This window comes from Haliotis rubra, unplaced genomic scaffold, assembly GCF_003918875.1.
Source record: "Haliotis rubra isolate DU_JTF1 unplaced genomic scaffold, ASM391887v1 Scf182, whole genome shotgun sequence".
Classification (NCBI taxonomy): domain Eukaryota; kingdom Metazoa; phylum Mollusca; class Gastropoda; order Lepetellida; family Haliotidae; genus Haliotis; species Haliotis rubra.
This window is the reverse complement of record NW_025765803.1, coordinates 1144401-1157948: the sequence shown is the minus strand read 5'-3', so window position 1 is coordinate 1157948 and position 13548 is coordinate 1144401. Positions and strand designations below refer to the sequence as shown.

Sequence of the window (13548 nt, the reverse complement as noted above, 5' to 3'; positions counted from 1 at the left end):
ACTCCCCTGCAGGGCTGGTTGTTAGTTCCCTTGATGGATGCTACCGGCCACTCCCCTGCAGGGTTGGTTGTTAGTTCCCTTGATGGATGCTACCGGCCACTCCCCTGCAGGGTTGGTTGTTAGTTCCCTTGATGGATGCTATCGGCCACTCCCCTGCAGGGTTGGTTGTTAGTTCCCTTGATGGATGCTACCGGCCACTCCCCAGCAGGGTTGGTTGGTTTGTTGTTAAAAACCACACTCAGCAATATTCCAGCTATATGGCGGCGGTCTGGAAATAATCGAGTCTTGACCAAACAATCCAGTGATCAACAGCATAAGCATCAGTCTATGCAGTTGGGATACGACGACGTGTCAACCAAGTCAGCGAGCCTGACCACCCGATCCCGTTAGTCGCCGTTTACGACGAGCATGGTTTACTGAAGATCAATATTCTAACCCGGATCTTCATGGGTACCCCTGCCATGGTTCTGTGACATAGGTTGAATATTGGTTATTGCAGCAAAAAATATGATTCAGTGTGACGATCCCTACTGGAATAATCAGAAGGTTGTTAGTGTTGTTTTGGTTTTTATTATAGAAAATCTTTCTGTTTCCTAAACACAACAGTAAACTTCGTCAGCCATTGAAATTCACACTAGTCCTCAAACCTGATAGTATTATATTGTGCTGAGGATAGGTTAAAATCCTATCATGGACACCATTGTGTTAAAGATTGATGCATGGAAATTATTTCCATCGTTTCTTTGTTAAGTTATGGCAGTGGGGTAGCGTAGTGGTTAAAGTATTCACTCGTCACACTGAAGACCATGGTTTGATTCCCCACATGGGTAGAATGCGTGAAGCCCATTTCTGGAGTCCCCTGCTGTGATATTGCTGGAAAATTGCTAAAAGTGGCGTAAAATTAAACTCACATTTTTTAAGTCATCTTTTTGTGGCCGTGTTGAACCTCAAATAACTGAAAGTATTTAGGTCCTTCAACTTCAACACAATGGTGTCTGACTACACGAGTTGACTTTGGTGTGCATGAACAGCTGAATGTCTAAATGTGACGTCACTTGGATATTTCCTGTATCGCTACTCATGATGTCCAACTGTTGTTTTCTGTTTGGCAGCTGGTTATGGTAAGACATTTTTACTTGTCCCAGTGGTGTAGGGTCTGTTTTGTGTTGTCATAGTAACCGTGACTGTCTCCCTTTCCTGAAGAATGAATTGGGAGTTCTCTCCCTTTTCTTGAAGCCTGACATTAACATGTGTGATGAACTGATCACTTTATTTGACTAAAACTCCGAGTAACCATGGTAACCAAGTGTTGTCATTGACTGATGATTTAAATAACATTTATCATTAATCAGGAATGTGCAAATATACATGAGAAATACTAAAAATGTTACTTGCTTTTCTTCAGCATTATGCTAATAATTGTTGATTGCATCTGAATAATGTTCCACCAGTTTTCTACCAGTAAGGAAACTGAACTGTTGTATTGCATACTAGTTAACTATTGATGAAGACCAAGTTCATGTTTAGTTATACATTATCTCGAGGCATGGGCACAAGGTTAAGCCCAGGTAACTGGAATTGGCCTAGGTTCCACCCTTGATGGGAGGTAACTTTTTCTGATGACTGTTTAGGTGGTATTATGAGTTATGTCCCTTCATTGTGTCTCCTATTGACCAATGAAATTCCACCTTTCTTATCACTTATCATCTGAGGCAGCACAATTGGTTGTGTGGATTGGGCACCCAGGAAACCTACAATTGTGGGTTTAAATCTGGGTTAACCCTTGTTATGGTACTGGGTTGGATCACTTGGGCTTCTTTGAGAGGCATGTTAGAAGTTGTGAAGATGAAAGAAAACCACGCTTATATGGATAGCCAACTTCTTTGCAATGAGTGCGACATTTAGGGTGTAGACACTAACACTATCAATCTTGCTTAGTACCTACACCCGAAAAAGTCACACTCATTGCAATAAACAAGTTGACTACCCATAGAACTTGGTTTTCCTTCACTTTGGGCTTGTTATAAGTCAGTTTTACTCTAGGAGTTATCACTGTTATAAGACTTTTACTCTAGGAGTTATCACTGTCATAAGTCTGTTTTACTCGTGCAGTTATGAGACAGACAGACAGACACATAGACTATTTTATTAGAGTCTCACCTTGTACATATATATACATTATACATTTTATAAACTTCTGTAAAATATACAAGCCACTGCTTCTGGAGTCATAAGAGACTATTTTAAGGCAAAACACATAGCTACCTACATAGAACAATATGAAAATATGAAAATAGACTATAAAATTATTTATATAAATGTGAACGCCTAGCATCTAAATATCCTTGTAGGTTTTGGGTGTGTTAAGTCTGTTTTGCTCTCTTCAAGGCACAGGGGTAAAGGGATGACTTTTCACACGTATTTTGTACCGTGGGTACTTACCTCTATCATTTTTAGTTTCATTTTTGTGTTCATGATTATTTTGGGTATTATGCATTTCTGTTATAGCTGAAAAAAAGAAACCCATCTTTAATCTTTAAAAGAGAAAAACATATATTTGCAGAGGCCCAGATAAGCTGAGTATCCGGGTAAAAATATGCATAGAAAATTTCAAATTACACATTGAAAAATAATTGTTAAGCACTACCAATTCACGATTAAAAAATGTTAAATCACATAGTTGTACTGTTAGTATAGGACAAGTGTTGTACTGTCAGTCCAGGATGAGTGATTTTTTATGAAATCATTTCCATTATATTTAAGTTGGTTTTGATTAGGTATGACATCAGGCAGAACATACCTGCTTAGTAAACTTACTCAATGACATAATACTTAGGTGAGTAAAATGACACGCACATATTTGAAAGCAGTGGGTAACGGAAAATGAAATACCCACTCAACATTCTAAATACCCAATCCAAAACATACAGTGGGTACAGTACCCACATGAGCGAGCTAAGTCATATCTGGAGTTCTGTATTTGAAAGTTGATCAAAGCTGCTATACAAGTACATAACCCCTTATGACAAGAGCTGGGGTGGTAGGTGGCCTAGTGGATACAGCTCATCATGCCAAGACCCAGGTTTGATTCCCTCACATGGGTACACTGACTGACTGACTGAGTTTAGTTTTACGCTTTGAATTTCCAGCAATATCACATGGGTACAATGTGTGAAGCCAATAATTACGTGTAGGCCTAAATTTTTATGAGGCTCATGGTGTTGACCGCTCACTGGGCAGTCTCACCATTTTGAGGAGCGGTGGGGTAGCCTAGTGGTTAAAGCGTTTGCTCGTCACGTCGAAGATCCAGGTTCGATTCCCCACATGAGTACAATGCCCATTTCTGGTGTCCCCTGCCGTGATATTGCTGGAATATTGCTAAAAGCAGCATAAACCTAAACTCACTCACTATGACAAGAGCTAGCATATTAATCAATGCCTTGTGTTTGTGCATGATGTTTGCATGGGACTGTTAAAGAGGGTGTCCACCTTTCCCTTAGAAGAAGTTGGTAGTTTTCAATGTTGTTTCAGTTCAAGTGCATGGGATGTACTGTTCAAACATTAATCCATCTGAAAACTTGGACTTCGATACTGAAAATATTGTTACATAATTATGGTGGGTCAGTGTTAAGGCAGTGATGATGGAAATAAAACTGTCATCAAGTTTTAAAAAGGTATATTCTGAAAACAATAAGTTTGCAATTTTGTTTGCAAGAAATGTTTTTATCTTAAGTATTCAAAAAGACAGTTATAGAAGTATGACAAAATATTTTGGTTCTTTTGTGTTATTTTTATGATTCTTCTAATATTGATTCATCTTTTGCGATACTTGATTTGTTTGAATGATTAACTCAATTCAGTGAGTAATGATTGACATACACATATTAGTTAACGATTATTTGACATTGTGATTGTCACTCACCTGATTGTTATAGAGTGATTGGAGCACACCTTGAAGTGGAATAATGAATGTCACTCACCTGTTCCATGTAAATAGTGATTGACACAATCTGGCTTTAGTTGTGTGATGGACACACTTCTCCTGTTTCAGTGGAGGAAGAGAGCATGGAGAGCGGTTCCCTTAATCAGACACAATCAAACTCGGCCAGGTCTTCCTTCAGTAGCGAGAACACCAACGAAGACTTCCACAGTCTCAGGAAAAAGAAGCACAAAGACAAGAAAGGCGGGGGTATCCTCAAGGGGCTTATCAGGTGTGTACAACATGGCTGGAGATCAGGGGATACACAGGGCACATCAGGTGGGTACACAAGGGCTGGATATCAGGGGACACAGACTTATCAGGTGAGTACATCGTGGGTTGGAGATCAGGGGACACATCAGGATGAGTATACCGTGGTTGGAGATCAGGGGACACATCAGGATGAGTATACCGGCTGGAGATCAGGGGACACACAGGGGCACATTTGGTGGGTACACCAAGGCTGGAGATGGGGACACATCAGGGGAGTACACCATGGGCTGGAGATGGGGACACACGGGCACATTTGGTGGGTACAACATGACTATTAGATTGATAGTCTTACATCCTATACCTAAGCTGGATATAAGTCTTACATCCTATACCTAAGCTGGATAAAACAGTTGTGTCAGCTTCTTACCTTTTGAAGAAGCCATATTCTCTTCTTCTGTGATGCCTGAAACAATCTTCATTTGCCATGTTCATGTTGATGGAAATATCGCAACAATTCTACTTTAGGCTGAGTAAAGGACGCAAATCAAACGAGGAGAATGTTCGGAGGTCAAGATCAGCGGAACGACCTTCTGACAGCGATGTCCGAGCCCGACAGCTGGAGCAAGAGAGGCTTGTGCTGGCACAACAAGAACAGGACAGGTAAGATTGCCTCAGTTTCGACCCGAGTGAGTGAGTTTAGTTGTACGCTGCTTTTAGCAACATTCCAGCAATATGACAGCAGGGACATCAGAAATGTTCTTCACACATTGTACCGTTGTTCAGAATCGGGTCTTCAGTGTCACGAGTGAATGCTTTAACCACTAGGCTACCACACCCAAGGGTGGTGGGGTAGCCTAGTGGTTAAAGTGTTGACTTGTCACACCGTAGATCCAGGTTTGATTCCTCACATGGGTACAATGTGTGAATCTCTTTCTGGTGTCCCTCGCTGGAATATTGCTAAAAGTGGAGTAAATCCATACTCACTCAATCCCCTGCTGTCTTATGTAAAAGCGGGACAACTCACTCCTTGAAGATTACTGCTGAATGGTTAATATTTGGGGTGACTATAGAGGGGAAAGCAAGTATTGCGACCAACTATTGTAGTACTATTGTAATAGTTTTTTTCTCTCCTTGAATTGTCTCATTTGAAGTCATTTCCCAAATGAATGTACAGTTTATATGACATAAAAACAAGTTGAAGTAGTTTCAGTCTCTTTCAGTAACTGACAAGAAACTTGAAACCCAGATAAAGTTTGTTTAAGAGGTAACAGGGGCGGATAACTCTAAATCAAAGTGAACTAATCTGGTACTTCCTGTATTTTCTGCTGCATATTTATCAACGGAAGTCAATTACTAAACAATCGATAGTCACGCATACTATCGATGCATCAATTGTTTTTCGTTTCTGCGAACGATTAATTGCTGTCGGAGACTCAATAATTGCAATCCATCGATAGTTTGATGCATCGTTATAGTCCTAGTTAATATGCTATGAACTGTTCTGAAGATGATATCTTTTATTGTCCTTTAAGCTTCTGATCAGTCACTGGATTGGTTTAGACAAAACAACACACATCACATGCCCCTAAAAGTCACCCCTGAACCAAAGTACTGTTGTAGCAATGTAAACAGACTAAACAATAATGGACTTCTTGCAGGATAAGAGAGTTCGAGGCCAAAAGAACGTCAGCAGATGGAGATACTTGAGCAACAAAAACAACAGCAGCTGGAACAACAAAAACAGCAGCAACTGAAACAACAGCTGAAACAACAGCAGCTGATAGACCAGCAGCAAAAGCTGATGCAGGAGAACCGACCAATGTTTTATGACCCTCAGTATATTCAGGAGGGGTTTTCCCAACCCGCAGATCGGGGAATGGGCAGAGCAGATCAGCGAGGGGGACAGAGTAGGGCAGAGAAAATACAACAGCTTAGGGTCCATCATCAGCAACAACACCGGGATCGTCATGGGCAGTACCCACACGAGGACGCAGAAGAGTTCTATGAGAGACAGATTCAAGAAGAAGAAAGAAAGGTTGGTGGTGTTGAAGAGTTGTGTATGGCAGTTGGGAGATGATGATGATGATGATGATGATGATGATGATGATGATGATGAATTGTCAGATGGTTGCCAAATTGGTTTATAAGGTTGTTGACTGGATGACTTGGTTGATAGGTTGATATGAGAGGTAGTTGATGGATCTGTGCATTGATAGATCAGATGGATGAAAGGTTGATGGGTCAGAGATGGTTGACAAGTTGATTAGACAGAAATAGTTGACTAAGTAATTTATCAGAAATGGTTGAGAGGGCCATATGGTTGATCGATCAATCAGAGATAGTTTGCAGGTTGATTGATCAGATGGTTGACAGGTTGATGGACCAAATGATTGAAAAGGTGATACCTCAGAGATGGTTAAGAACTTGATTGCTCAGATAGTTGCAAGGTTGGTCGCTCAGAAATGGATGTGAGGTTGATCATTAACAGAAGGTTGAGAAGTTGATGGATCAGCTGCTTGAGGTTGATGGATCAGATGGTTGTGAAGTTGATGGATCAGAGATAGTTGAGAAGTTGATGGATCAGAAGGTTGAGGTTGATGGATCAGAGATGGTTGAGAGGTTGATCATTCAGAGATGGTTGAGAGGTTGATGGATCAGAGATGGTTGAGAATTTGATGGATCAGATGGTTGAGATGTTGATGGATCAGATGGTTGAGATGTTGATAGATCAGATGGATGTGAGATTGATTGATTACATGTTTGACAGGTTCTATCAGAGGTGGTTGAAAGGTCGATGGACCAGATGGTTGAGTGGTTGATCTATCAGAGAAGGTGGAGAGGTTGATGTATTAAATGATCATTTGGTTGACAGGTTCACTGATCACATGGTGGAAGGGTGAGATACCTGACTTCAGTGTGTCAGTATTGACAATGCAGTCCACACATATAGTGTATATATCTATGATTACACTCATCACGTCATATCTGATGTTGTTGCAGAGGATAATGGAAAGAGAGAGGGAGCTTGCCGGACGACTGAGGCCACCGAGTCGGACAGAGATGGAGAGGTACGTCCACGACATTGTTCATCACAGTCAGGCAGACATTTCATATGCCACCCATGAAGATCCGGGTTAGACTTGGTCTTCAGCAACCCATGCTTGTCGTAAGAGGCAACTAAAGGGATCGGGTCAATGCTGTCAATCATTGCCGAAGACCCAGGTTCGATTCACCATATACGTACGATGTGTGCAGCCCATTCTGGTGTCCCCTGCGTGATGTTGCTGGAACCATCACTCACTCACTCACTCACTCATTTGATCACTCACTTGATCACTCACTCTTTTGATCATTCACTCACTAACTCAGTTAATCACATGACCATTCATTCATTCACTCACTCCATCACTCACTGTAAACTAATTTTTATCCCTCTCTCCCCAGAGTTGCGCATGTTCGAATGGGATCCCACGACAGTGCCTCCAACTTCCATCAGTATCCCAGCGTCAGTGACACCAGCAGCTACTCCGATCAGAGTCAGCACTCACACTTCTCACACAACAACTACCCCCACCAGAGGGACCGTCCGCAGTCTCGGGGGGTGGGGCAGTATCCTGACCCCCCTCACCCCGATCGGCCCTCATCACGTGGACCTCAACAGTATGCAGATGAGTGGTACCAAACGCAGCCAGACTTTACCAATGTCAACAGACAGACAGCCTTCACAAGACTTAATCCGAAAAACGGGGCCCAATTTTTATGGAGACCCTGCCAGAGCATATAGAGACCCCAAATATCCCGCCATAGCGGGTCGAAGGCCAGTACAGACAATAACAGACCCAAGTTCGGCAAAAGTGTGATCTTTGATCAAAGTGTTTTCTGGGATGAAAGTCAATTCATGATTCCATAGTGTTAGATTTTTTCCTAGATCTTACCTCATAATGGAGTTAAAAGTGAAAAGGCACCACTGAGTTGAGATATGCGTCCATCTGGCTGTGTCTGGACACACAGGATGTGTCATCTGTAGTTTTCTTGACAGGATGTGTCATCTGGATTTTTCTTGACAGGATGTGTCCAACTGGAGTCCTCTTGACAGATGGTATGTGTCCATCTGGGTGTGTCTTGACAGACAGGAGGTGTCAATCGGATATGTCTTCACAGGATGTGTCCATCTAGGTGTGTCTTGACGGGATGTGTCCATCTGGATGTGTCTTGACAGTATGTGTCCATCTGGATGTGTCTTGACAGGATGTGACCATCTGGGTGTGTCTTGACATACAGGATGTGTCCATCTGGATGTGTCTTGACAGGATTTGTCCATCTGGGTGTGTCTTGACAGACAGGATGTGTCCATCTGGATTTGTCTTGACAGTATGTGTCCATCTGGATTTGACTTAACAGACAGTATGTGTCCATCTACATATTGTTTCTCCTTACCAGTGTCAACATGCATTTAGTAAGGATACACACACACATTACCATGAACTCTATATAATCAAAAAGGATGTGACTTTGGGTGAATGGGAATCACTGTTGAAAGTTATCATGACGCATTGTGTGTTTGATTAACAATGATAATCTTAACCCTTCCTCATAGGAAGCACTTGTAAGACATTATTCCAGCAAGTATATATTTTATATTTGCAATATTCACTGAATATTTCACATAGTATTCAATTCTATATGAAATTTATTCATTTATTTTTAGTGGTGGGAAGTTTTTTACATCATTCATCTCCCTTTGATAATATTTGTAATTGAAATGGAAAGAATTGATAGTTTCAGTTATTGATGGACTGATAGTTTACAAGTTATGTTGATGGCTGTAACTGAACAAAAGAATTCCAGCATTTATAAACTATAGGATTGGGACATGTATTTCTCGATGTGAGCTCAGGCTTCACAACTAAAGAATAGCCCTTAAAATATGTCATGATCCCTAACTTGTTGTGTTCAGGATAGTTATGGTATTAGTCAAAAAGGCTATGTCATTTAATTGAATAAGGTATGAGAAACATTCATAAAAATGATTTAGATCATTAAGGACTATAGAATCATTACATGAATCCATTGAGTTATTGTCAATCAAGACGATAATGACATGCAGACATTGCTCAGAAAGGTTTCTGTTTTCCAAATCAGACACAGATATGTTATTTATTGAAAACGCTCAAATCAACAAAACCTCGGCTCATAATAAATACTGGTGAACTAACTCGAAGTGAAGCGCGCAGACACTTCCATCAGCTAGATTCAAATATTCTTGTTTATTGACAGGAGAATGGTATTCAGTTTTGAAGCTATTTCGTTTCATGTGGTAATCTTGTAGAAAATCCACATGAATCAATTATCAGATTTCAAGCCAACATTTGAAAAATCAGTCAGAAATGATATTGGCTGCCATTATATAAAAATATTGACTGGATAATTGAGAACAAACTGAACCGTCATGGAGAGGATCACTAAACATTATTACATAGTGGACAAAGGTTACTGAAGAACATAATGCTATAATTGGAAGGGCCGTGAAAACCCATGGCCATTTTAGAATGTATATTTACTGTTGGGTTTTCGTCATAGTACTAGATTTACAGATATCCCAGGTCTAAGTTGCTACATTTGCTGTGCAGAGTTGCTTCCCTGTGGTATGCCAGGAATCTGTGATCATGGGTTTGAATCTCTCTCTGATTACGTTTCTACGTTGTCAGTACCATACCCATGCTCCTGGATTTCACCAAACTGGTAAATGTCTGATATCCCCCATCACTTCAGACTTTCCTTCCACATTGAGATACAAATGATATAAATGGTACATTTCCAAGTGGTGTTAAACCCAACTCACTAACTCATTATGGTATATTTCTGGAAAACAATTCTGGGTTTTGCTTGTCCATGGTCACCTAAGGTTTCATGATACAGTTACAACAGAATTCTTTGTTGGTTTGTATGTCATGTAATCTGGGTTTCAGAAGTATGGGGCAGCCTACTTGTTAAAGCGTTCTCTCGTCACGCCGATGACCCGGGTTCAATTCCCCTCTTATGTGAAACCCATTTCTGGTGTCCCCTGACCTGATATTGCTGAGATATTGCTAAAAGCAGTGTAAACTCACTCACTCACTTTCAGGAGTATTGTCAGATTGGCTCAGCTGCAGTTTACCAAACTTTGAGTTAGATTACCAGTACTGTTTCAAGTGTTGTGAAGAATAAAAAAACATGTTATCGTTTTGTTTCAATATTTACAATTCAGCACCACTGCATATTTTTTCAATCATTATTCTTATGATCATATTTTATTCATAAAGTTCATACTTAATCCATTTATCAGCATAAGTTGACCACTTCCCTCATAAGAATCGGGTAATGTGTTTTTGAATGACAATCTATTTGGACCAGTAGTTGACCACATGCTACTTTACAGATGCTTCAGAAATTGGTCTGCTCAGTTAGAACACATTTCTGCGTAATGGGGTATGAAACATCATCACTTATAAGGTGAGCCTTGGTTTCTAGAATGTAGGTTACATAGGCTACAAGACCACTAGACCATTGTTAGACCATTGTTAGACCATAGTGATCATACAGATTTTGACAGGATGATAAAGTTACGTCTTCATGATCTAAGGTGTTTCACCTTCAGTGTCAAATCAATGCCCTTCACCTAATGACCTTAGCGTTTATGCAGAGGTTGTCCGAATGTTTAAAGTTCATCTTAATGACCTCTGGAGTTTCACCTTCAGTGTCAAATCATTGACCTTGACCTAATGACCTTAGCATTTATGAAGAGTTTGTCTGGATGATAAAAGTTCGTCTTAACGACCCATGGAGTTTCACCTTCAGTGTCAAATCACTGACCTTGACCTCATGACCTTCAATGTGACCACAGGAAGATAGATAGAACTAAACAATTTAAGTCATCCAGTATTATCCAGTTTATAATACCTTTGTCCATTACACCACCATAGCATCATATTCCCTATTTCCATCGCTTTTATCTCTGAGCACAAAATATAGGTCCAAGCTATGATGGTGAATGGGTGCATTGTATTTATGATGATAGAATAGAGATAAAATACCCTGGATTGAGAAACTCATCGACTGAATACATTGAGGATATTGTCATGCTGCTTGCTCTGACGGATGCAAAGAAAAGCGAGATATATTTCTGGCTTCTCTCCGTCCATTACTGAACTTTCCATGCAACATTTTACAGAAACATCGGACACAGGTGGTTGTGAAACTTATGCAAAAATATTGTCATTAATTTATTAAGTTATTTCATCTGGGAGTAGCTTTAATATCTTTTTACATCCCTCATAAGGTGTTGTACGTCGGAAGTTCTGCTTGTATGCAAATGTGATATGTTGTACATGGGGTACTGACATTTTTTAAAATCCTTTTTTGATTTTCTCCCCCTGTGCATTTACAAGAACTAATTAATGAGTCATAAGGCCGTAGTAAAATGTATGTTGTTCCTCATCATTGAATGAACTGAAAATTCTTGTGACTTTAAATGTTTAGTTTTTTGTATCATTGTAGTCACACATATTTTATGCCTCAATATTTTTGTGTTTTCCTCAAGTTTGGTTGTGTAAAACAGAACATATTTAGATTATTTAAACAAAACAAAAATTCAAATGATGAAAAACAACATATATTTTATGTGGCCTTTCAAGTATTTCTGACAATGAAGGAGAAATACTTGTAAGTGTTGTTGCATTTTGCTCAGCTGTTGAAGTGTTTTTGCTCATTATATATTGTTGCCTTCGAAGCTATCAATTTTCATGTGTCATCGGACTGAGTTTTTGAATACCTCATTAAGAAATGAATTCATTGTAAAATTGTAAAAAGCTCTACTTGCGAAAACATTTTTTTCCAAAAATTAAATGTTTTAACATAGCAATGAAATTGGTCATATTTTGCCTGGAAATTGATTGGTTGGAAATGAGAATAGTGAGAGTTCCAATATTGGATCATATTATAAATTATCTATTCATCAAATAGATGATATATTATCTAGTAATAATCAGTAACCAGTATTCTAATGTCATCTGTAACATAATACTTTCTGTTAATATTCAGGAAGTAACAATTTCACTGAACATGTGATTACATTTGAAAGAGAATTTATCACCTGTCAATTATTTGTTGTACATTTCACAATGTAACGTATGTCAATACATTGATACTGAATTGAGGATGCAATGCAGGTTCCGTTTCTTGATCGTTTTTTGTGACAGATCTCGAAACTCATCATAATATTCTTCAAATTAATTGTTTCAATTTGCTAAAAATAGCTGACAAGTAAGTACCATTAATAATGTTTTGATTTCAAAATGTCGGTGCAAATTGGGCATTCAAAAACCAGTTCTTCTGTTATGGAATCTCGTGTCTATGTTGAGTCTTGGAGAGTTCATGTTTCCAGAAGAATGTTAGCGCCACTGTCACCACTGCTGCTATGACTGCTGGACTGCTGGACTGCTGGACTGCTGGAGACAGTCTCAGTGTTGAGGGTACGACTAAAACTGCTTTGTATGTCATGTAGTTTGTCTGTACACTGTAACACTGTACCGGTCTCTTACTTTGTGTGCTCACAACACTACCCTGTATTATGCAGGGTGACACTGTACCTATCTTACTCCATCATTGTAACGAGACTGTACAATAAGAGTACAGCTTCTGTGTACAGAGTTCTTTGGCATCAGTCTCTTACACATAACTGTACCCTGTATCATACAGGGTGGCATTGCACTGGTCTTTTAGTCAGTCCATCTGTGTAGCTTGACTGTACACACAAACTGTACACTGTTTTGTACAGAGCTCCACGGCTTCAGCCTCTTGCTTTGTCCATGTTTGTAGCTTGACTGTACCCAAAACTGTACCCTGTGTCCTACGGGGCTACACTGCACCGGTCATTTAGTCAGTCCATGTTTGTAGCTTGGCTGTTACTCTAAAACTGTACTGTATATCTGTATGCATGTATGTAGCTTGACTGTACTCACTGTAAGTAGTGTACATACAAATAGTTGTAGGCTGTCCCTATATTCACACAGGAAATTGTCATATTTTTATTTTTGTACAGCATAAACATTTTACAAAAGGATGAAAATAAATGATATACAGAAGACTGAATTTATCATTATTTGTTGAATTATTTGTACCAGTATCAGCAGAAGAGTTCTGGCACAACTAGATGCCATATTGGTCAGGCTTGTCGGAGCCCTATGCAGAGTTCTGGCACAACTAAAAGCCACATTGGTCAGGCTTGTCTGAGCCCTATGCAGAGTTCTGGCACAACTAGATGCCACATTGGTCAGGCCTGTCTGAGCCCTATGCAGAGTTCTGGCACAACTAGATGC

General features: G+C 39.8%; 1 protein-coding gene across 1 annotated transcript in view; it reads left to right on the top strand.

Moving 5' to 3' along the window:
* The window catches only part of LOC124273617 (partitioning defective 3 homolog), a 111580-nt gene extending 98259 nt beyond the window's left edge, over positions 1–13321 (top strand). The window contains 6 exon segments of the mRNA XM_046708901.1: positions 4052–4211; positions 4718–4852; positions 5867–6227; positions 7193–7260; positions 7637–7948; positions 7950–13321. Of these exon segments, the coding sequence (XP_046564857.1) occupies positions 4052–4211; positions 4718–4852; positions 5867–6227; positions 7193–7260; positions 7637–7948; positions 7950–8052 (1139 nt within the window). The 3' untranslated portion in view covers positions 8053–13321.
* Positions 13322–13548: the final 227 nt, after the last annotated feature.